We start from the raw sequence: 25,280 nt of genomic DNA on the forward strand, positions 1-25,280 counted from the left end.
GGTTTAGGCATGAAATCCCTGAAACCAAATCTCATCAAACCAAAGAAAACCTTCAGCAGTTCTTTTATTTCAAACTCCACTAAGACAGTTTCTGTTTCAACTTTCTCTGTAGTTTTATTGGGCCTCCAGGAACTTGGGATCTTAGGCAACTGCCTAGTATTGCCTAATAGTAAATTTGTAATTCCCCCCCTGCCAGTCTGAAGTGGTCCTCTGGATGCAGGTGCCTGATGGTGCAGGTGGACCGACTTATACCGTGATGGGGGAACCTCTGAGTGACCATGGAGAATGGAATATAGGACGCACACTTTCAAATCTTTACTATGGGAGAGTGTCTTTACTATGTAGTGTGCGCTGATATATACGAGAAACAAGAATTTGGTGTTTTGCCCGACGTCATGGAGGTTGATGTACAGTGTGTTCCGGCTACAGAAACAGCTGGACCAGCGGAAGGGCATCCTGTTACATCCTTGCAGGGAGAGGGGCAGATTCCAGGTCAACAGACGGAATTAACTGCTCCTCCATAGGTGAACAAGTATGTTTGCTATGATGAGGATTTGAGGATGATAAGGATTTTGGGTGCACGGGGATTATCAAGCATCAGATACCAACGGGGTCTGCACCCCCCAGCCGTGGTCGTTATCGGCCTCTCCCACCCAGTCTATATAAGGATCTAGGACACCTCCTGGTATTCTACCCCAGACCTTGCAAGAGGATATTGGCAGATGGAGGTGGATCAAGTTGGTATGGAAAAGACTGCTTTCATCATACCATTTGGCTTCAACCAAGTTTGAACGTATGCCTTTTGTTTGGTGCAACAAGGTTACCTTTCTCTGGTATCCTTTCCTTCAAACCTCTTTATTGGTCCTTTTACCTCCAAACATCATCAGTTTGGATTTGCTTTCATTTAACGATGGCTTATTTAACACAAACCCTTGTTTAACTTCATCAGTTCTTTTTCTACAGTTACAATCCATTTATGAAATTAGTATCACCTGCAAACATAAGATATGTCAATGTATCACCTACTCTAATGTAGGTTTATGATTTCTTTTTTATTTTTTTCCTTTTAGACACACCTTTTAACGTAACACTAATGCTTTTAGGACTGTGGGAGGAAGCCGGTGTTCTGTCAGATCAGCATACATAACTGTCCTGTCAGAACAATACTCTCTTTTGTAACCATGTGTTATGTTCTGTTAATAAATAAGGCATTGCAAGGAGGTGGGTTGGGGAGAGAGAGTGTTGGATTTGGCTCTTTCTCCCCTCCTGCAGGAAGCTGTTGTTGAAAATCCCTCTCTGTGTATTCAGTCCTTCTTTTATCTACATTTTTGAACCTAACAATACACATAGTCAACACGCATGTGCAAGACATCAGATTTATGTTTATCCCTTTAGTTTTTTTTTACAGGAAAATAGACTTTAAAATGCCTCAACTGGCCTGTATCTCTTTAGTCATGTACAAAAAAAACAATTGAGGTTGCCATACATAAAAAAAAAAAACAACAAAAAAAACACCAATAAGTGCAAGCCTTCTTGGCAATAAATCTGATTCTGATTGCAATGCACTTATAGACCACTAGGGGTACGAGTTCCCCTCTGTTGGGAATCACTGACATAAAGTATAAAGGAGAAATGACAATTACAGCTTAAGAAGCCAGGTGCTTTATTCAAAGCATACAGCTGGAAGGAGTGGCAATGGCAGAAAGGTGACAGTGAAGGCAAATGAATGTTTTTCTTTCCCTTATGAGAAGCCAGAGAAGTCATACAAATTCCGCATCAAAGCTACGGCAGATTTTAAAAAGTTGATAGATTTAAAGAATATCCAACATTTTCCATATTGGCATTATTATCCTTAAACTTTATATAATGTTTATAAAACACCAAAAAGAATGTCACGGATCAGTGCTTGGTGTTCAGTTGTCAGGCTGTAAAGGCAAGAACACCAGAGCTGTGATAGTGATGACTGCAGCAACATGGAGTTAAATAGATATCTGCATTCAGACAGAAACACAGACGAGAAAAGTATCGATCACTGTGTAAAAACAGCAAACCAAACGAAACATAATTCCTTAACCCATAAGTGGAACAACCATTCCCTTAATGTTGCATTTTAAGTTGCATTCTCTGCTGTGCTTTACGTGGATCAAAAGCAGGTAAAAGAGATCCTGGTTTATGAGCTTTCACTGAAAAATTCAGGTCGCGATATAAAAAAGAAAAGAGAAATACAGTTTAATGTGTTTAGATTGGTTGTGATTTGACAGAAAACATATATTTTATAAGTGGTAGGTTAGGCAAGGAATTAACTTAAAATAAAAAGATGCTTTGACGTATACATTTACATGAGATTAAATCAACATAAAACTAACACATGAATGCAAAAGCATATATTATCCCACTCTAAACTGAAACTGCTGCATTAAAATAAAAATAAAAAGTTGTAGTAAATTCAGACGTTTAAAAACGGTTAGAAGCATATAAAGGGAAAAACCTTAAAGACAAAGTACAACTTTTGGTGTAAACTGAATGTCTGAACCATCAATTCAAATTCATAACACTTTACTCCTGGTCAAACTACTCATGTTGCAGTGTTTTATTATTTTTTTATTGGGAAGAGGGAAGAGAATTTAGCAGAAAATCTAAATTATATTGGTAAATATAAATAACACGCCTTGAATAGTAATAAGTGATGCTTTGGCACGCTGGTAAAGCAGGACGCTGTCCTCGCTTCATGGATGCTTCAAATACCTATTGGTGTCTTAAAGAGCAGCTTAATGTAAAGTTCTCCAACTTTATCATCCAAACAAACATAAATGAATTAAGCAGGATAAAATAAGATTGAATCATCGTCTTTATAAAGGTCTGTAATGAACTGGTTCCATTAGTCTGACATCAGTTGTTTGACTCCCTCAAAGTTTTAAAACCTGCAGAGTTTAATATGTTCCAATCATGTCTAAATACTGACAGCTAAATCAAGACTGAAATGGTTTAAAATCAATTATTAGAAAAAAAAATCTGATGACAAAGAAATGTAAAAATGTCTCAGAGGCACAGGTTAGGTTTGAGCTGGGAACCACCGGTTCATAAAGAGGTAAGTGCTGAAAATAAAAAGAACAAATAATTCATAATCTGCTGCAGAAACAATGTCTGGATCCAACATTCACCCAAAATATTCAGTCATCATAACAATTACATTTGCTAAATTACTTTAAAACATTTTTTCTTAAACAGTTGGGTTTATGTATAATAAAACGTACAGAAAACACTCATTCAAGAAAGGTGTTCTTTTCACATTTTAACACAAAATCCAGCGTGTCACGGAGCTCATCCGAAGTAAAAGTTCAGGTGTCCAAACTCATCCTGTATTGAAGGTTTTACCCTCTGATGCAGGTTAAGGGCCGCTCGGTGTTTGCAGGTAAACTGGATCTCAGGATCTGGTCTCTATCTGTCTGTGAAGAACCTCAGCCTGGGCTTTCAGGTTCCTGAACTCCTCCTGAATGAAATCGGTCAACGTCTTTCTCATTTCCATCTAAAAGAAAAGTTCAGTAAAAGTAGAAGGTATTATTATGATCAGAAGTAATTTAAAATGGACAATATCTGTGGCTCATTGCAGCTGTAAGAGAGAGCAAAACTTTACGCATTTAACAGGAAGGCTAGAGTGCAGCATGGAATGCATCTATGTCCCACAATAAGGGCCCCTCCATTCTAGTACAGCTAGCAATGCTAATGGCTAATATAGATTGCTAAAGACTATTTCCAATGATAACCGCATATTAATTTCAACTTTATAAATATCCTGTCAAATACGGGACTCGTTTTAACTTTTTTCCAGTGTTTTTGTTGTCATTACATTGTCACACGTTAGAGACTGACATTTTTTCGGGAATCCAACGGGTCACGGGATTCCCGTGGGATGGGAGTCAGTATTAGTAACGATCACGTGATTGGGACGGTACAGGATTAAACATTAGCGGGAGCAAACCAATAGTAACTAAAAAAAACTAGGATCGATGCCATAAAATAAAATAGAAAGAAAAAAAATCCATCACTGGCGCCGCCATTTTGTAGTTTTTTTTCCTTGAAGCCTACACTATAATGCGAGTCAAAAAAACTACACGACCCAAGAACCAACAGTGCTTCCGCTCTGAGTTTTTCACCCGCGCTCAAAAACAACAAGAATGGGAGTGGTGCAGGAGCGGGAGTCATTCTGAATGGGAGTGGGAGTAATTTCACCAGGAGTGAGACGGGACAGGATTTAGATTTCTACTCTGCCCCGGGATCGGGATGGGACACAATTTTTTTCTGTGGGAGTGGGACGGGACAGGAGTGAAAATCCACTCCCGTGTCAGTCTCTATCACACGTACAGCGCAACAAAAATCCCTCTCGGCATTTAACCCATCCCCTTGGGGAGCATCGGGCTGCCATTTGCGGTGTCTGGGGAGCAGTTTGGGGTTAAAGCTGCAGTCTGTAACATTGAGAAGAGAGCAGACTTTGACTGAAAATTTGAAGAAAAACAGGTTTCACGCCACTCCCCCACCCTCTCTGCTTCACTCATGCCCCACCTCCAAGCTCCACCCCTCTCACAGCACCTGCGCAGCTACCGCATGCGACCAGAAGCGTCCAAGCAGCGTACGCGGTATGGAGTGTGAACCGGTAAGAGCGATAACACTCACCTCCAAGCAGCTAGATATAAGATGCTGGTTATACCAAAGTTTGCCGTGTAAGCAGTTGTCGGCAGGGGCAGTAAGGGCAGTTTCTCTTTCGCTGGTGGCTGTCGCTCCGCCATGACTGCCACGCGCGTCCTCCTGACTGCGGCAGCCGCGCGCTGCGGCAGGTTAAGCGGTGAGGGGGGGGGAGCTGTGATTGACACTCCATCAGACGCTCCTCTGGCTGTGATTGGTTGTTTTGACTCGTCCCGAATTATTCATTCCAGATTGAAATACAGGCAGTATGCGGGACCAATTGAAGCAGTTTTTTTCACAGGTTACATATCACATGTACTGCTGTCTGGGCATAGGGACAGTTTTAGCCAATATGACAAAAAAGTGATTTTTAAAAACTTACAGACTTCAGCTTTAAGGGTCTTGTTCAGGGACCCAGAGTTGCAGTCTGTGGGAATGGGGCTTGAACTCTGGATTCCGAGCCCTACACCCTACACCGACTGCCTCCCACAGTCCAAAAACAGGATTTTAGGTTACCGGTAACTGGCTTCCCTAAATTCTCCTTAGGTGTGAGTGTGTGCATGAATGGTTGTTTGTCACTCCTCGTGACCCCAAATGGATGGATTGATGCTATTAAATTAATGACTAAAACTGGGCCAATATTAATAACCAACATTTAGTTTAGTTTTATTAGGATCCCCATTAGCTGCCAAATAAGTGGCCACTAATCTTCCTGGGGTCCTCACATAAAGAAATTACACTACATTATAAACAAACCATTAAAAAAATCACATTAGGAAATAATAGGAACATGAAAAAGAGTAGAAATATACAAAATGGTTTAAAACCATGTAGTTGCCATGTCTGTATTTTTTCAGGGAGGGAGGGAATTGACCTTGGGTATTTCTTTGGTCATGTGATATTGCTACAATTTTCCTATTGGTGCATGTCTAGTTCTAACACTTCACGTTAAATCCACTGATCAGTTGTTTTTGATATTGGCTCTGTTAATACATTCCCCCTTAAAAAGGCAAAAACAGCTCCTTGTGTACATTTTAAGTTTGACCTTGTCCTCCTCACCTGGCTCTTGTTTTCAGCTCGGAGGGACTCTACCAGCTCTTTGACAGTGAAAGGTTTACCCACCAGGATGGTGATTCTCTGGAAGCAGAACTGCCGTTAACATCACATTACAAATGTGCACAAAATCTTGTACGTATTCTACTACTGTAGATAATAAACCATAATTTGACAACTGTGGTGTTTGCATTAAAAATTTTAAAAAGGCACCACTTCCTGTAATCTTTTTAGCCAGTAATAAATCCAGCTGAAGGCCACCTGACTGTGTGATGTGGAAAAAGTGTTTTTTGTTACAGTTTTGCAAAATAAAAAACACAATTTTTGAGACAGTTTTGGCATTAAAAAAAAAATCACCTCACGCTATTGCAAAGATTTTTTAAATAAAAACCAAGAGATTTTTTAATTGCCCCATTTCCAATTAGGTTTTTTGTTTGTAATTATTTGATGCTCAATGGAAATGCACTGGCAATCAAAGCAAACCAAAGCTAAAAAAAAAAGAATATCAAAATATCTAAAAGAAAAAGGTATCAGTGGTCTTACGTTCCCCGTTCGAGGAATGTAGGGCGTCACATTTGGCAGGACGTCAGTCAAACCTGAGGAGGAGGAACAGCCATCGACTAAGTCCAACAAAGTAATTGTGAATCTCTTTAAACGGATCACCATCATGTAAGAAAATCCCCAACACTTCTTCAACCTCTCAAAATATTTGCATTCCTTCTAAATGTTATATTCACCCAGTGGAAAAGCATTGAAGACAGTTGCCAATCTTCCCAGGATTAAACCCAGGGCAGACATTGCTCCTTGACAGTGGAATTAGAGAACAACCTATGATTGATTGGAAAGGCTGGATTAGAACTATAAACTATTTATCCTTGGATGAATATGACAAACACAGAGGTTTGCAAACAACACAAACTCTGGGTCAAACGTCGTTTGCAGACCATTGTAGAGCATGATGTCTTCCATAGAATCAAATTATTACGGAAGTCAATTGTGAGAACATTAGTCTGTTAACTGAGGCTTGACCCAACTGAGTAACCAAGAGGAGAACGACCCCAAACACAGCAGCAAATCTACAACAGAAATACTGACTGAAAAAAACAGCCTCAAAAAGTTTGCTTTTAGTTCATTAAAATTGAATGCCTCATTTAGATTTTTAATGCTTCAAGCGCTTTGCTGAAATAATGCTGGAGGGGAGGGTGGACAGAAATACCCCTAAAAGTCTAATAAAGCCAAGCATAAGGAAGCTACTGAGAGTTAAAGATGATTATCCAATCTACTAAACCCTGATGTCTACTGGACCTTCCACGCAGCTTTAGCTCAGTACAGAGATTAACAGCTTAGCTCCATCTGATGGCTAGAGTCTGCACATGCAACCCTCTACATACCTTTACCACAAGTTAAAAAAATGTCTTTGTAGGATTCAGGTAAGGATGATTCAAAACATAAGATTTGATGGAAATCCTCCTGATTTGTAGCCAAGATGGAGCAAAATATCAAAACGATATCTTAACCAGATGCTTCAAATGCTAACTTTTCCTGTGGGATACTACAGACCTGCATTACTTACCTACATGCCAAAGTGGCAAGATGATTGGGTTAAGCGAGCACTCTGCTATTAGTCGACCCACACCTAAAACACAAAGCAGGGATGTTGTTTCAGCAGACAGCTTCATGGTGCACAAAAAGTGTAGGATTGGGAACAGTAGGAGCCATTTTTATAGGTTCTCCCTTGTTTAATTAAAGGAGAGCAGAATCTAAGAACTGCTGTGGCATCAGGCACCAACCTGACAATCCAAACTTTTCAGGAACAGGACCACGGTTTTGCACCAAATAAAGGTAGAACGCACACTTTAGATTCCAAGCCCAGGCTCCGGGTCAACCCGAAGAGTTAAAGTATGAGTCTAGTGTTTAGTTTTTAGATGGAGTAGAAGATGGATAAACAGGGAATAAAAAACAATGATGGATTTTCCTAGATAATCACGTTGTGTTATCTAGATATACCAGACCATGAAGCAGATGAGTTACAGCAGCAGGCAACCACATCAGGTGCAACTCCTGCCAGCTAAATAAAATAAAAATAAAAAACTGATGGTATAATTGACACAGACTAACCCAAACCATAGAATAACAGATAGGGGAAAAAGCTGTCTGGTGTAAGTTTCGACTTCAGCTGCAGCATTTATTTAGCCGAGTTACAACCTGATGCCAACATGAAAGCGTGGATCCCTCCTACTGGAAAACTGATTGAAATGTTGGGCTTGACCATGAACCTTTAACATGACTAGAAATTCTAATTTATAACTATATTTATAATTCATTAAAAATCCTTCATAGAGTACACTATACATGCAAACGGATGTTTAAGTTGGGTTTTTAACACTCTTATCTGCTTACGATGCTCAAATAAGGCATCAGATGACTATACACATGCAATGTGAATGCAAATTCAATCTGATAAATGAAAAAAACAGGGTAAACTGGGGCCAGTTGCTGCTGGTGGTGTTTTAATATCATCTTGGTAGATTTTAGGCCCTCCAGTCTATTTCTCAAAGCTGGAGCAATGCAGGCATGTTTGCAGAAAGTTTTAATCTTTCTACATTTAAAATATGATGATACTGAGATTTTTAAAATCAAAACATAAAGATCAGGAGTAATAAGAATCCATTAGTAACATATCTATTAATCAGATTTTCCTGCTTCATCTAAATGTACTGCCTGAGTGGTGCTCTCTTGATTCTGCTCTTTATCAGAGGTTTTGGCAGAGAATATTTTTTTTTTTCCACTCACCCCATTTAAGTCGAATAAATTCCTCAGTCATGTTGATTTTTCCTGTTCAATGGGGAATAAAAAAAAAGAAAAAACATTTTGCAATGTTCCCAAAGAATGCACTAAAAGGGACAGCGGTGATACAAAGAAGCCAAACTAGGGACATACCTTCAGGGAAAATGTGAACCCATTCTCCTCTATTTAGTTTCTCTAGGATAAAGTCCATGCCCTTCTGATAAACACCATCGCCTGCGATGAAGACCTAATGTGAGTCATCCAGCTGGTAAAAAACAAAACAAATGATGAGCTTTTACACACTCACCCCTGCAGACAGGAACACACTTTCCCCGGCTGAAGAACCTGGAGTGAAGCTCTCTGGTGAAGCAGATTTCCGACGCTGCCGGCGTCCTGTTCAGGTGCCGGTGAAAAGGTTTAAATTGTGATCAGGAGGTAAAATCAGGAACGTCTTACGGCTGAGAAAGACTGTCCGGGGTTAAACTCACCAGCGCATCTTTTTGTAGTTCCACAGCTGCCGGAGCTTCAGAACTCCTGCTCCAAACAAAAACTGTTATTTCCATGATCCTGATTACTTCTGACTGAGACCCACAAAGAGGGAATTTTTTAAACGTTTCTTTGTCTTACCCCAGATATGTGGATCATCCATACAAGACTGGTGATTGGCCAAGGTGATGAGGGGCGTGTCTGACGGCCTGTGGTCAATCAGGTCCAACAGAACCTCCTGATTGTGGACTGTTAGGTAATTCATGTACTCTGAAAGAAAAAAAACAAAACTAATGAGTCACAAAAATAAAGAATAGAAAAAAAAAACTAAATGTATATTTGCTTTGTTGCTGTAGAAGGATACCTGTTTTTACACGTGTATATATATATTAATGGGATTAAAAACTTACTGGTCCAGATATAAGAATACGTGCCGACCATTCCCATAACAAAGGAGCTGGAGACCCTCCATGCTAGTGCGGGGCATTGTGGGAAGGGCCACTTGACCTCCAGAGGCATCCTGACTCTCCAGAGGTTCTACCTACACTCACTGTCACCTGACAAGACAAGGAAACATCACCACTAGGGCTGGGTATTTTCACCAAAGTCCTGAATCGATTCGATTTTGATTAATAAAGTTCTAAATCGATTAATTTCGATTTGATCTGTTTTTGCAATAATGAAAGTGGTTCAACTGTGTTTCAAAGTTCTCATGCATTTTATTTTTTCCTGTCACATTAAACACAAAGTGCAAACTTGTAAATCAGATAGTTTAAACTTGAGATGTGAACAAAACTGTCTCATAAGAGCAAACTTGTTTGTGAAAAGTGAAAAAGTAAAGCCTCACTCACTCAGACATGCATGAGCTGCATTATCTCCACTGCACAAACCATATATGTAGCGTTGTCTGTAACAACTACAGGGTGTTTGCTGGTCAGCCCCCATTTGTTAATGTCTTCATTCAACCTATTGGCTATATTTGCAGCTGTCTGACTTGAAGTAATCTTGAGTGCATCTTTCCTGCTCATTTGAATGTAAACGTCAAGTACTAATTGATCTCATTCCCTAGACATCGATTTTGCAAAAATGTAAAGGAATCGATTCAAAAATCGATCTTTTCTACCCAGCCCTAATCACCACACTATGAAAGATCGCAAATCAAACAATGGGTGATCAGGAGTGATTGGGTCCTGACCACCCATTGGACTGATAGGAAACCTTATGACCCAAACTGCTGCCTAAAGAGGCTGAGGAGCTTGTAATCTATTTATTTTTCTTATATCATGGGTCATAATCTCTCATATTTGACAAGCATTAACTGATCTAAGTGTGGATTAGAACCATAAGTGAAATGGGGTTTAGTAGTGAATCTTCATAAAAATAATAAACCAAACTAAAATATGAAGTATACCTGAATTCATGGGCGTAGGTTTGCATAGGGACCATAGGGACATGTCCCTGCCAAAATTTTGGACGGACCTATTTGTCCCTACCAATATTTGGATGTGAACAACATGTTTATAATTTACTATACAGCAGCCGCTTCTTTTCCTCTCGGTTTAACTCTCTGATTATTCTGCCTTAAGTTCCGCCTTCTCTCTTTCTGATTGCGTGTTTTCTAGTCTGTATGTGTGCGGGCGCGGGTGCTTGGAGCGCAAAAAAAAAGACGCTAAAATAAATTAATATTGGACTACGAAACTAGTCCAAATTAAAAAACTTATTATCTACACTAAAACAGGCGAAAGCTTCTGATTGGAGTTCTGTAAAGAAGCAGGAGAGAGTTTTTTGATTTGTGGAACTTGAGAAATGTAAGTTAACAACGTTAGGATTTATTTTATTTTATCTTTTAATCTGATAGCCAAAGGCTCCTCAAAGAAGATCTTTTATGAAATGAAACCAGGTGAAACAGAAACGTTTAAACGTTTCCTTTGGAGGAGTTCTGGATGGAGAATATGGACAGACAAAAACTTTTTTTTTTTTTTTTACTTCTTAAATGCTAAATGTTTACAAATTTTTTTACAATCTTGGTGTAATTCCTGCTCTAAGTGGGTCGCTCTGTCGGCTAAAGGCACATTTTAGTGGCCCTATACTCCAGTTTACGATTAATCAATTACTGAATTAGTTCATGATTATTTAAATAATTTGTTAATATGATTGTTTCAGCCATAGATAAAATACATGAAATTAGCTACACAGAGTAACTACAGCCCAGATGTACAACTTCTAATATTAATACTTTAAATGCTCAGTGTCAGTTCCTCTTCTAGTTCCAGTGCACATGTAAATACAATACATTTATTTGCTGTCCCTTGAATGCATTATTTTGCATGATCTAGAGAGAGCATATTAGATAAAAAAAAATAAGAGTGGGTTTTACCTCTGCACAACTCTATATCTTCAAAAGAAAACACAGGATAAATCCACATATTATAGACTATATTTGGTTAAACAGACACTGTCTTAGTAGTATGTAAATTTAAATGCAATCCTTTTCAAAGTGGAAAAAGTCCTAATTCCACATTCATCAGAGCCAGTGATGCTTTAAATATTGATAAACAGCATCTAGAGCATGTAGTGCTTATAATATTTGTATTAATGTAGCAAGAAATGCTGCTGTTCTCTTTAAACAAAATGAGCCCTGAAGCTCACATTAAGCATAAAAAAGAGCATGCATATTTTTGCAAAGGACCAATGAAACTGGAGAATATTGTCCCTACCAAAGTTGAAATCAAACCTACGCCCTTGCCTGAATTAGATACTCTTAATTGTATTGAAAAAGTAAAAGTATTTGTCTTTCCAAATATAACATCGATCTGTTAAGAATGGAGGTGGCAGCTGTGATGTGACATGAAGCTACCAGGGATCTGTAATGAACTAAATAAAGCCTGATGAGATCCAACAGGGAGAGGATCCTAAACACATTTAAAGCTTCTTTATTTAAACATATAACAAAGGGAATAAATGAATAGAGAGTTGGAAAATTGGAGGGAAGGAAGGAAAGAAATGAATGAATGAAATATGAAGAATGGGACAACTTAGACAGCGAGTTAAGGAATCAAATCAGTAGTCATTCAAACCTGGAAAATAATTTATTTCCAAACTGCGCATGTATTCTGTAAAAAAGTCAGAGAACTTCAGACCGGAAGTTCTAATTCCAGTTAACGTTTCATTATTCATATTAAAAATAAAGTCTGTTTGTAGCTGTAAGTAAACACGAGGAACTATGTATAAACGTTACCTTCAGTTGCTACAACGTGTCAAACTGACACATTTTTTTCTACTGTGTTATGTATAGAAACCATTAAATCCTACATGTCATGTTTTTATTTTATACTTACTTTAAAATCAATCTTGTTAACCTTTACTTCTTCTTTTTCTTCTTCTCCTGCTGCTTCCTACTTCTCGGCATCTTCTTTTTCGGTTTAACGACAGTTTGGAGCTACCTAAAGCTCCTACTGCCTCCTGCTGGAACACTTGTGCACTGCAGTTTTAGAAAACAGTCTCCATTTAGAAATGGTCCTCCACAGCATTTCCAAATGCTGTTTTTGAACCATGAGGTGCACACACAACTCTTTAATTATAACCTGAGTGGAGGTATAGCAACTGATTGATTGATTGACTTTATTGATCTCACAGTGGAGAAATGTACATCTGCTTAAATAGTCAAAGAAGAACGTGCGAAAGGAAGAAAAAGGTGCATGGGATATATACAGTAAATACAGTGCGTCCACATATGACAACTTTATTTTTTTTTCATTGTCATTGATATAGTCAATTAACATGACAGTTCTAATCATTCCCGTGGCTCATGTATATAAAGGTTGGTGTGGAGAAATGTGACTGGTTTATACGGCATACCACAACCAACAAACTTTTGAAATGAATTAGTTTATGGTCCAATAATTGAAGGGGTCCAATAAGCTCATCTAAATATGACCCTGGATTTGGAGATATCATTATTTATGAGTTGAGGGTGTGTGCAGAGTTCCAAGGTTATAAGAGATGTAGTGTAGGGATGTTATGAGATATAAAATATCCGTAAATTGTTTAAAAACACAGATAAAGTATGGGCCAAGGGGTGGAGGAAGCATTTTGGCATACCTAGAAAATGGGATTCAATTGATTCATGCCAACTGGGGAGTGTTGGCCTATTGGTTAGAGCAGTGCGCCTGTGCTCTGAGGAGGTTGCAAGTACCAAGTTTGATCCCCACAGCCTCTACTCTGTGTTCCTCGGCAAGAACCTTAACCCCTCACTGCTCCCCGGGCGCCACACAATGGCAGTCCACTGCTCCCCAAGGAGAAGGGTCAAATCCAGAGAGTGAATTTCCTCATTGTTGGACAATAAAGGGTTTTACTTTTTTTTTTTTTTACATAAATCAACTGATGACATTCCTGAGCAGAACACTTAGGTATGTTTCTAGATATTATGCCATTTGTCTGAGAACGTAACATAATCTGTTCAATTCAGCTAAAACTGAAGCCCCTGCAGTCACTTGAATGTTTTAAGGCCAATGTCCACCCTTCCAATATGGCGATGGTCTTGACGTATTGCAACCCTTCTAGGCGCGGCTATTCCACGTCAGCAGCGGACGTTGTAGCGGGAAGTCGACAACTGAAACAGCCGATCCAAAAACAGTTTTTTTTTATATTTTTTTACTGAAACGGTCGTTTTAGCGAATGAGTGAAATAGTTTAGCCTATTTTTATAAACAACTATTGAGCAACCTAACTCTAGACGCACTCTGTGAGGTAAAAAGCTGTTTATAAATGATTTTTTTCGTCGTTTAATAAGCCAACGCGCTGCTCAGCTAAAGCCACCTTCCATCACTTCCTACTGTTTCGGTTCTGGTTTGAATTGTGGCTTAAATTTTAAAATAAGATGCTTTTTTCCCCCAGACGCTCTACAGCCATGACTCAAAGAAAACGACCCTCTAACACGCTGAGGCTCAGTCAAAGTAAAGTAAGTGCAATGAACCAACAGGGTTGTTCGAGCAGGTTTGTTCCGCCGCCATGTTTCCCAGGTCAGAGGCAGCGGGTTTGTTATAATAATTCTTCTTCTTCTTATGAGATTTTATGGCGGTTGGCAAACTTGTGAAATGTGCATTACCGCCACCAACTGATATGGAGTAAAGCAAGAAAACAGGAAACGATTCACCCCAAATAAAAAAAAAAAAACCTGTGTAACTTAAACCAACATAATACTAAATCACATTTGCCCATATAATTTTAATTTAACTCTAGGTCATCGTAACTTTGCCAGTTTCTGATGGTCCCATCGGTCCTCCCATTATGCTTCCAACCATTTCCCAGTTCAAATCTTTAATGTCCAGATATTTTTCTGCAGCCTTCACTATTATTTTGATTTTTTCAGTTTTTGTTGTTGTCTGTGCAGTACAATTAATCACTTCCACCATGAAAAGAACAAAATTTGTCTTTTTAACAATTAGTGAGTCTTCATCAATTTTTGGAGATTTCTCTAGAGGTCTGAAATTTGCCGTGTGTTGAACTGTAGGTTTGGGTTTTTCTGACTGAGATGGGAACCTTTTTGCAGCTTCAGCATAGGTTATTCCGAGCTCAAATTTCATTTTTTTTTATTTCCTCAGACCTTTTGCTTGCTTCACAACCGCGATAAGCAGCAGTATGTTCTCCACCACAATTACAGCATTTTATTTTAGCTTCTTTTCCACATTTACCATATTCGTGTTCTCCTGCACACCTTCCACACCTCTGTTTCCCTTTACAAACTGCTGCAATGTGACCGAATTTTTGGCATTTGAAACATCTCAGTGGTGGAGGATTGTAGATTTTAACATTATAGCTGATGTAACCGATGAATACTTTGCTTGGTAATTGCTCTTCTTCAAATTTAATTAATACTGATAAACTGTCAGATCTTTCTCCGTTTCTTGTTGTTTTTAACCATTTTACTTCTTTTACTTTTGCACCGCTTATGTTTTCCAGAATCTCTTTTTCAGAAATTTTTAGAGGAACTCCTCCAATGACTCCCCTGCTGATCTTTTTGTTCTCCATTAAGCTGCACTGAACTCTTATCCCGTCAATTTTGTTGATTCGTATTGCTTTGCCTTGCTGGGCGCTGTTATAATAATTCTTAAACTGAACTCTATATACGCAGGATTATAAACTGTATCGGACAATATTAAAATTTGATTTAATATATTTTCAAATGTACATATGTTTATATAAGTGTTTGACTTTTATTGGTAAATTTTTTGATGATTTAAAAAGGAAAGATTTTATTTGTTTAAAGAATATAACACTTTTAACCTTTGTTGATATCTAAATGATATACTTTATTTTTCCACACAAGGAATATTTTTTTTTTTGTCTAAATCAATGACCATTTTGGGGTTTAAGCTTAATGATATAATCCACACTAAAATACTCAATCATTAAAAAACATTAAAAACATCTCTTATAATTATTTAGATACAAAAAAATCCTGATCATAAACTATGATTAAATATAAAAAACAAAAACATTTCATATAATCTTACTCAAACTCGAGAATTGTAACTGAGTTGTACTCTAAAACTGATGTAAGTTTCGCCAGATCATAAAAACTTAAATAATTATCACACTACTTATTCAAACGTGTGCAAAATAAAATATACAGGTGATAAATCTCAAATAATTTAATTTTATATAGTCAGATGTATGCAATTTTATATAAAAAAGACATTCTAGAAATTTAGGCCTGACAATGTCTAAATTTAAATAAGAAATGTTTTTTTTTTAGATGCAAGTTAATAATCCCAATGTGTCCAGCTTTTAGAAACGTATACACTTTACAATGTGGTGTTTTGTCTCATTCTGAAGATATTTGTCCCATGAAGTTGAATCATCACTGCTATATTAAAGTAAATAAAAATAATCTCAGCATTTTGATCAATCTGTGTTCATCAAGAAATCTAGCAGGCAGATCCATATGTTATTGCCATGAAAATCCTATTATTTTTGTGTTTGTGTGGTTATGATTGTATGTACATAATTTTTTTTAAATTTTTAAATGTTATGATACTATTGGCTCTTTCTGTGAATTTATTAACCAGACTCTGCTGATAGAGCTTGAACTGAAAATTAGACAGTTATAACTTGGCAAACATAGCATATTCCTAAATGGAATAAATTGTTCTTCCGTAAAAATTCAAAAAATATCCACTGGACTTGGTTTTCAAGATTTGAAGACGTTTCGCCACCTCTCCAGGAAGCTTTCTCAATTCAAATGTCTGGATCCGCAGTGAGTTTGAGTCTTATATAGACAACGCCTTGTATCGCTTGGAAACATGCAATAGAAACCGATGAATGGGTCGTTAGTTCCATCGTTAGCCTGTAATATCTGAAACTGTCTATGATTCTAGGGGTCGGTCGTTAAAGGGGGGATTGTCATTAAGGGGGGGATTGTCTCCTGTAATACCTGAAACCTGTCTATGATTGTTAAGGGTTGGTCGTTAAGGAGGTATTGTTCACCGGCTGGAGCGGGTAAGTCCCTCGTTCCTCTGTGATGGGGTGGGGGGTTTGGTGATATCTGGAAGGGATCATGTCTATTGAACAATACCTCCTTAACGACCAACCCTTAACAATCATAGACAGGTTTCAGGTATTACAGGAGACAATCCCCCCCTTAATGACAATCCCCCCTTTAACGACCGACCCCTAGAATCATAGACAGTTTCAGATATTACAGGCTAACGATGGAACTAACGACCCATTCATCGGTTTCTATTGCATGTTTCCAAGCGATACAAGGCGTTGTCTATATAAGACTCAAACTCACTGCGGATCCAGACATTTGAATTGAGAAAGCTTCCTGGAGAGGTGGCGAAACGTCTTCAAATCTTGAAAACCAAGTCCAGTGGATATTTTTTGAATTTTTACGGAATGACTATGACCTGGATGACTGAGAACCTTCATCAGCAATAAATTGTTCTGTTGGCATTAACCTGTGACCGTTTCTACGGGATTGTGACAGTCACTTTGTGTTTTTTTTTTATTTATTAATTTTTTTATCTAGCGGCAGTCCAACAGCGTTATGACGCAGGAGGAAGACGAAGATGTGACGTTTACACAGCCAAGCTCCTCCCAGGTCCAAAGAGGTCTGGAGAAACTTACACCTGCGCAGGTTGACCAAAAGGTAACACACTTATGAACCAGAATTGTATGTAGCATTTGTGAAAAAATATCAAATTTTATCTCCAAGAATATTATAATTTCAAATAATACCTTTTATTAAGCACTGCTGGATGAAGAGCTGCATATCAAATTATAGTTTCTTTCTTTGCAGTATCACAGGAACAAAAATACTGCTTGAATGAAAACTGTATGTGTTGGAATGTAATATTTAAAGTGTCAGTTATTAACACTGTACTTTTATAATGTAGTTGGCCAGTTGGATGGGCTCTAACTGCCCTTAGTGTCTTAACCTGATCATATCTATATTGTTTGAAAGTGGTAGGACCACCAGGACAACACAGAAAAGTTAAATATTAATCAGGGTTGAAAAGATAGTTTGATTAATTGTGATTATTGAAATAATCAACTAATTTAGCAATATATTAGTTAACTGTAGTATACCAACTCTATCATATGCAATTTTCTGACAGAGCCACTCACTAAGAGCAAGAATCGAGCCAAAACTGTATAAACAAGCATTATTACCCTTCGTTAATTTCTAATTTGACAGAAAAATTAGACCAAAAGAAAGAGAGAACTACATCAACATGTATCACTTAAAACAGATATCATCCTAATGTCCTTCCTACTCTGCAAATTATTTTTTTGTACTGTAATAAAAAAAGGTTGATTTCGGGTTAAAAATACATATACAAAAAACAGAATATATATAAATGACTTAAGACATTAATTTCTGTGTAAACTTTATTGTTAAATTCTGAAATAAATAAAAAAAAAAGTCAAAGTTTCTTCATGGTAGCTTCAAAAGCGCTGTTGCTTAATGAATCAAAACTGATGGGGAGAAAAAAAAGAATGTTTTAAAAAGAAAAAATTAGTTAGAATAAAAATGTTAATATACTTTATTTAACTGTCATTCAGACTGCTGAAGTGGTGCAGTACATCCTGGTAAAAGACCAGAAGAAGATCCCAGTGCGCAGAGCAGGTATAGTAGCACAGCAGCCAGGCAACAGAAAGATGAACTCCTTCTGCTTCCTGAGTTCCAATATTTATTCTGCATTTTGATAAAGCTGCCGTTGTTAAACCACTTCTATGATTCTGTTCTCGGCCATTTACCTAAATGATGCTTAATAATGCTACGTTCACAGCGGACGCAGCAAGAGCAGCAAAATCGCGTCTGCTGCTTCATTTTTGCTGCTTGTACCAGTTAGGTCTGACGCGCGGCTGAAGCAGCTTTGCTGCTCTGGCTGCGCGGTGCAAAAGTGGGTCTGACGCGCGTTGGGCGGAGCTACTCTATCCTTTCTCTGCCTTGCAGCTATATTTGCTGTGATCAGTGGGAATAAAGTAGTTTTAATATGTTTTTAAGTGAGAAAATCCACCTGAAAACTTATAAACCACACGAAGTCAAAACGAACACGAAACGCTAATATTTTCCAGAACGTTTGTCGTAAAGACGGAGACGTAAAATAAATGTGATCGTCCACACGAATGCATGAAAACACTGCAAAATGTATGCAAGGCCGGTAAGTGGCGCTATGGTGCCAAAGCAAAAATAGGCGACGAAATGTTGGGCATGCGCACTAATATTTATACATGGTTGCCCTGGGGGTTTATTTTTGTGGTTCAGTCAAATTCAGGTGCTGAACTATGTCGTCGATATTGCTCTGTTCTTCCTGGAGATATTCCAGAAGAAGAAGATTCTGTTGTAAGTCCGACAGCAGGGTGAGTAGCATGAGCAGCAACCATTCAACACAGTATGCCGCCATTGTTGTTGTGATACTGTGTCGCGCATGCGTGTTTAGAGGCGACGCTATGACGCATGCGTGTAAAAAAAAAATGCGGTTAGAGCTTAAAGCTACAGTGTGTAATAATTACAGGGATATAAAGTCAGAAATTTAATATATTATACATAACTATGTTATTTATCATCACCTATGAGCTCAGCCTTTTAACCATAATATTTGCGTTGCCTTAGAATTCGTTATTTATAATTACATAGGAGCAGGTCTCGCAGCCATGGAGGCAGACATCTTTGCGCTACGGCAAGCGCAGAGCCAACAAACTAGCGATTGCAAGATCTCCCATTACGCTCGAAAGTAACTACGGCAAGTTGAGAGAGATTAACTGAGACGGTACTGAACAGTAGATGGCAGTATTATGCCTGAGAAGCGTTTAGTCTGCCTGAAACCAAAGAAGAAGAAGAAGCAGGTATACTGCGCCTCAGTAACAAGAAAGGTGAACAAGGCGGCAGGCGTGAGTGACTTTGCAAACTGTTTGGCACTGTGTGGCCAAACATCAGATGAATGGAGGATCATGCCTGCTCTGTATCACAACGAAAAGCGGCGGACACCGAACCCCCGTCATCTAAGAAGCGGAAACACGACGAGAATAAACGCAAGCGTGACAAGAAACAACAAATAACACGGATCAATATTGGCACGGCATTTACACGATGGAAGTCACTGATGGAGGAAAAAGGTTTTCAAAGTGACGCTCAAGTTGCCAGTTTTCTCTTGGACAGGTAACTAATCCTACACACAATTGTCTAATATCACTGCAGTTTTTGGAGTACAGGATGCTCAGACATGTCTAAAATAATAACATGCTGCGTGATGATGCTGTTACTCTCAAGTATACTTATTCAGCAACGTCCCTGACGTTTCACAGGTAATGATTCAGTAATTTTCTGTAAAATAATTTTCTGGATATATACCTCGGTTACTTCTCTCCGGCTCCTTTGGAGATCTTCAAGCCTTTCCTCCTCTGCTCTAGTCACCCCCCTAGCACCCCTCCCTCGCCTGACCCTAGCTGCACGCCCACCCCGGCCTCTCTGCCCTCGCCCTCTCCCTCTTCCTCGCCCTCTTCCTCTCCCTCTTCCTCGCCTTGTAACCCCCGTGCCACAAACAAGACTTGGACTCTGTAAACGGGGAATATATATTCTTCCAGCGAACACAATCTCGCTGTTAAACTAATGACTACAATTACTTCGTCTGTTTATATCACCATGCAAAGCAGCTCACCAAAACGTCACAACGACGTAGAAAAAATAACGGGTATATTTATTATCTAAAGTCTACATGAAATCTATACCCTACACAGACTAATTAAATACTATCTGTAAAATTATCTATGTAAACAAACCTCATCACTTGAGAAGGTAGGTGATTCCAACGTCGTGGAAGACATTTTGTCCCGTAACGCTCGCCGTACTGTTGGGGGGGGAGAAGCGGTGGGGGGGAGATGTTCATGTTGCTGCAGTCTGCAGTCTGGACGTTAGATGTCGCTGAAAATTACACACTGTAGCTTTAAAGATGGAAACGCGAAAACGGCGTTTCAAAATCTTCCCCCTCTGAAGGCTGAATAAAAAAAAGATCGTTTACAGACCCCGAAACGCCGGCTTCGTGTGGATGAGAGGCTGGTTTGGTGAAAAATTTGTGAGTTTAGGCCAGGGTTCGGCTTCGTGTGGACGGGGCCTTAATCAATGCAGTCAGTTCATCTAGATTACAATCCTGCCTTCCAATATTATTTCTGTCGGAGCCGCTCAGACCTCCACATACCAGCGGTGCGCTGTCAGTAGGAATCCCATTCCACAGCTGCCTCTGGCCCGGTCGCCTCCTCGCGGTTCACCGCGGCAGCTAGTAGGTGTTTTTCATCTAAATAATCCAAACCGCAGGCACCAGGATAATTAAAGCGAACATATTCCGCCGACAGATTTCTGCATTTTAAGTTAATTTATGCGTCAAAAACTGTTTCAGAGGAGTGATCACAGCGCTCTATGTCATCAGCGATGTGTCTGTTTCGCTGCCAGCTCCCAGATCAGCTTCTCTGATCGGCAAAAGTTCAATTTCTCCATCTTGAGCAGCAGCCTGTTTGCGGCGCGTCAGATGCTTAAACGCGCCTGACACGCTGCTTCAGCTGCTCAAACGGGATGCGCCTGCTGCTCAAAATGCGCTGCGGGACCTTTTGCTGTGCCTTGATGCGCATTGACTTTGCATGTAAACTCGCTGCTTCTGCTGTGCCTGCTGCGTCCGGTGTGAATGCAGCATTAGTCAAAGAACTTTGATAGGAACCATAGAAATCATTGTGGTCACTGGTATATTTCTTTTCTGTACACATTCAAACCAAAGAGCTTAGTGAGTTTCTGCCTCTGTAGATTCCATTTGTTTCTTGGTCCTCATTGTAAGACAGAGGAAGAAAACAAATTAGTGATAATATTATCTTTCAGTGCAGTATAATTTACATATTACTTTAATTTAGTATTTCTTTTTGTGTGTAATAAAATAATGTTAAGTTCGAAAGCATTTTAAGGTTTTGCAGTTTTGGGAATGGGGGATTAGGGTGAGCAGATATTAAACGGTCTAATAAGCGGATTGGTGTGGTGTTAACTTCCTGCTGGTTTCTCTCCTTAGAACTGGTTAAAAATATTGTGAAGGACTATAGAACCGTCTACCCTGAGATCATAAAGAGGGCAAAACGGATATTTGAGCAGGTTTGTTAAAGCCGCTCCCATATAGTTCTGATATTCAATGTCATTCTGTCATTTATATTTGCACTTTTTTTCCCAGGTGTTTGGCTTAAAACTGGTTGAGATTGACCCTAAAAATCACATGTATATTCTGGTCAATAATCTGGATACCCCTGCAGCCGCAGCCTCACCAGTCAAGTGAGTATAAGCATCCATCGGTTGTAGTTTCTAGCGTTAACTTTCAGCATTAAGTTTAAATTAAAATGTTCTTTCTGTTCATAGATGCCCAAGCAACCCAAAAACAGGTCTGCTGTTTGTGATCCTGAGTGTTATTTTTATGAAAGGAGGCATTGTCAGAGAGAGTGAGTTACATGATGCTTTGTTTCTTTATAAAACGGACTAATTGCACCTTTGTTGGGTTTCTTAAAAAACAAAACACCATTTTGGCAACCTTTGAGAAAACGTGGCTCTTTGGACCCTTTACAATGGCTCTTAATAGGGTTATACATGATAAGAAGAACAAAATAATGTGCTTTAATATACAGAAGCTGTAGTGGATTTTATTAGGAATATTTAAAATTGAATTTTTTTTTTTGAGTGCCATTATAAAAAAAACAACAGAAAAATGTTTTAAGAGCTATTTTTCTTTTAATTAGCTTGGAAATTCTGTTTTATTATTATCGTTATTTTACATTTAAGAATGTTTTTCCTTACTTTAAAAGCTAAAAATACAAAAATTGTGGGTTGTTAAAGAGGGCAACAGATTTCCTATTGTAGATATTTGACGAAAATAATAGTTTGTTTTATTAAAAAATTGTGTAGTATTTTGAGGCTCTGTATGACTTCCCTAGTCTGATTCAGGGCAAAATGGCTCTGAAATGATGCAGACCTCTGGTTTAGATGATAGTCAATCCTTCTGCAAATATGTTGCTCTCTCTGCAAGGAGCTGCAAACTGTACTTGGTGCTGTATGACAGGCTTATCTTTTTTCTATATGTATCTATAGTGTTTAAAAGGGGGTGCAGTGTAGTGTACTTATTGCCACTTGAACCTGGATCAGACAATGTTGTCATTCCTTAGGAAACCTCAGTAAAAAGAATGTTCAACTGAATTTTTTTTATTTTACTTTGAGATCAAAAAAGTATTGTTGAAATGAATGAACTGTTTATAAAATACAAGCAGAGGCTCGGTAACCCTAGCTTTGTTAAATTAAGATGCTAAAGAAAGTCAAAAGGAGCAGTGGAGTTATTATCTTGTTGGTTCTTTCTAATGCAAGCCATGGGGCTTGCATTAGAAATCTTTAAACTTTAGACTGTTTTGATAAATCACTCTTTTATTTTACTATAATTGTCTAGTTTTAATTAATTGAACACCAGAGGTGTAAAAAGGTATTATTTTTTGTAGCTTTTGCCGATTCTGATCTATGCGTGCGTGACTGACATGAACTTTGCTGCTTTTCGAGTTTAATTTGTTTGTCGAACTATGGCCTCCAAGTTATACTTCTGCTGTTAATGGATGCAGTGACTATTTGTTTGACAAAATCAGACTAAAATTGTTGTTTTCTTAGACCAAATTTGGAACACTCTGAAGAAACTCCGAGTTGATCCAGGGTAAGGCAAGATTTTTATTTTTTAAGTAGGTTGATTATGGAGAATTATGTAACCTTGCTGTCTCTCATCAAATTAAAATCTATATTCTGATTAAAAACCTTTCCAGCCAGAGACATGAGGAGTTTGGTGATATGAGGAAGGTTGTCACAGAAGAATTTGTGCGTCAGAGGTAGGAATTACTCCTGTTCCTAAGAAACCAAAGGGATTTAGTGTTTCACCACATAGACAACACACATTTACCTGTTATCCAGCTGTGGCTCAGGTCATTAATACTTAGACTTCCTATCGGGATGTCACAGGTTCAAATCCAACCCAAGTCACTGTATTGTAATGAGCTGGTGTGTTCAGAGCCAGTTTCTGTCAGACCATAGACTCTGGTTTATACCACACCACAGATTAACTGAAGAGTGGAAGCAGCCAGCACAGCTAGAGGGTCTGGCTGTTACACACACTTCAAACATTATGCGTCCAGGATGTGGTGGACCACTTCTCATTGTACATCAGGCTTTTTTAACCTGCATCATCTGTAATTCCTGGTTAATAATGTTTGATATTCTACAATTTTTCTAATTTAATTAAGCTAATGTTTGCAGATACTTGGAGTATACTAGAATCCCACACACAGAACCAATAGAGTATGAATTCCGCTGGGGTCATCGGGCCGACATGGAGGTGTCCAAAGCTCAAATCCTTGAGTTTATGGGTCAGGTGAGTATTTTCTTTTCAATGAGCAAACTGCACTCCTATCAGATTCAATTCATAAGGTTGTTTAACTGATGATAATCTGTTGTTTCACTTCCTCAGCTTCATGAACAGGATCCTCGGAGCTGGAGTCAGCAGTACAGAGAAGCTCACACTGGATCCAGCTCGTCCCAAAACGCCAGCTCCAGCCAGGCCAGCACCAGCAGAAAATAACTTCATTCATTCCTAAAAACTCTCCAGACATGCTGCCAGTTTCAGCCCAGTTAAACCAGGCTATCAGCTTCTCATCATCTTGGTAAAAGCTCCAAAGTTGACCTCGGTCTGGACGCTGATCAAACATCAGTGTGGAAAACAACGTGTTTGAAATATTTTAAGAATTTACTCCAGATTTTGTTTATTTTTGGTGTACATCAAAGCTGCAGAGGTCAGACGTGGTCAGAAGTTTCTGCCATCTCACAATTGTTGTGAGGCTTCAATGTTTTTAACTTAACTAGATTTTGTAATTGGATAAATATTTGTAAAAGGCTTTATTAGCTTTTGTAAAGTTTAGCAAAAATAAAATATTTTCTTTTTTTTTTTTTTTTACAAATGGGTATAAAATGATGACAAACGTCTCTGAAGAAGCTGGGTGTGAAAAAGCTCCCCTGATATCACTGTCCATATTATCAGAAGAGAAAAATTAGATTTAAGGAACCTGTTGAGTTAATTTATCACTTTCAATCTATAGTTTCTGTCTGATAAATCTGGACTAGATTCTAACAAAGTGTCATTTTTTCCAGAATAACTTCAGGAATTCAAAAATAACCACAGTACAAACATGAAGTTGATTCAGGCACCTATTTTTATCCACACAGCATGGCTACAACAACAACAGCTTGTACAACAAATGTGAACAATGTTTCACTGTTAGGCAGTCAGTTTTAAAGACCCGGGTTCTTAAAAGTAAATTACAGTGATTGACTGAGATACAGAGGTGAAATGCTAAGATCATGATTAAAAAAAAACACACCATGAAAGTGAAGTAAAGAAAAATCACAGCCTAATTAAAAGTTTAGAGAAAAGCTGGTTCTAACCAATCGACCATTTACTGGAAGTTACCATACATTTATGAAGCAGTAGCTTTGCAAATGGGTTTTAAAAAGTGCACAAGTGCAACAGAAATCCACAGGTAGAATTTAAAAACAGATTTCAGGTAAATCAGGAAGAGCTTCAGGAGCCTGTTTCTGCATTTTCAAAGAAATCAAAAACCATATAAAAACGATTGGTCTCAAAGTCATTATTTCAACTTTCATAATTATGTGAGGCATGTTCAATTTCAGAGTAGGGATTGAGATTGATCCATTACATGCAA

The 25,280-nt window shown here is 38.5% G+C and overlaps 2 protein-coding genes across 2 annotated transcripts; one reads left to right on the forward strand and one right to left on the reverse strand.

Moving 5' to 3' along the window:
- Positions 1–1,639: 1,639 nt before the first annotated feature.
- Positions 1,640–12,472, reverse strand: taz (tafazzin). The gene is made up of 11 exons (XM_038309167.1): positions 12,345–12,472; positions 9,417–9,563; positions 9,148–9,276; positions 9,009–9,054; positions 8,828–8,913; positions 8,674–8,754; positions 8,527–8,568; positions 7,307–7,369; positions 6,277–6,329; positions 5,740–5,817; positions 1,640–3,526 (listed from the first exon to the last, which is right to left on the reverse strand). Exons 2-11 carry the CDS (start codon positions 9,523–9,525, stop codon positions 3,425–3,427), a joined length of 789 nt encoding a protein of 262 aa, XP_038165095.1. The 5' UTR covers positions 9,526–9,563; positions 12,345–12,472; the 3' UTR covers positions 1,640–3,424.
- A 1,122-nt stretch (positions 12,473–13,594) lies between these two features.
- ndnl2 (necdin-like 2) lies at positions 13,595–24,979 on the forward strand. Its single transcript, XM_038309413.1, has 11 exons — positions 13,595–13,754; positions 13,902–13,965; positions 17,038–17,157; positions 18,075–18,138; positions 21,563–21,642; positions 21,719–21,816; positions 21,901–21,980; positions 23,185–23,227; positions 23,334–23,396; positions 23,821–23,935; positions 24,032–24,979. Exons 2-11 carry the CDS (start codon positions 13,915–13,917, stop codon positions 24,140–24,142), a joined length of 825 nt encoding a protein of 274 aa, XP_038165341.1. The 5' UTR covers positions 13,595–13,754; positions 13,902–13,914; the 3' UTR covers positions 24,143–24,979.
- Positions 24,980–25,280: the final 301 nt, after the last annotated feature.

This window comes from Cyprinodon tularosa, unplaced genomic scaffold (assembly GCF_016077235.1).
Source record: "Cyprinodon tularosa strain WSP-4 unplaced genomic scaffold, ASM1607723v1 ctg66, whole genome shotgun sequence".
Taxonomy (NCBI): Eukaryota; Metazoa; Chordata; class Actinopteri; order Cyprinodontiformes; family Cyprinodontidae; genus Cyprinodon; species Cyprinodon tularosa.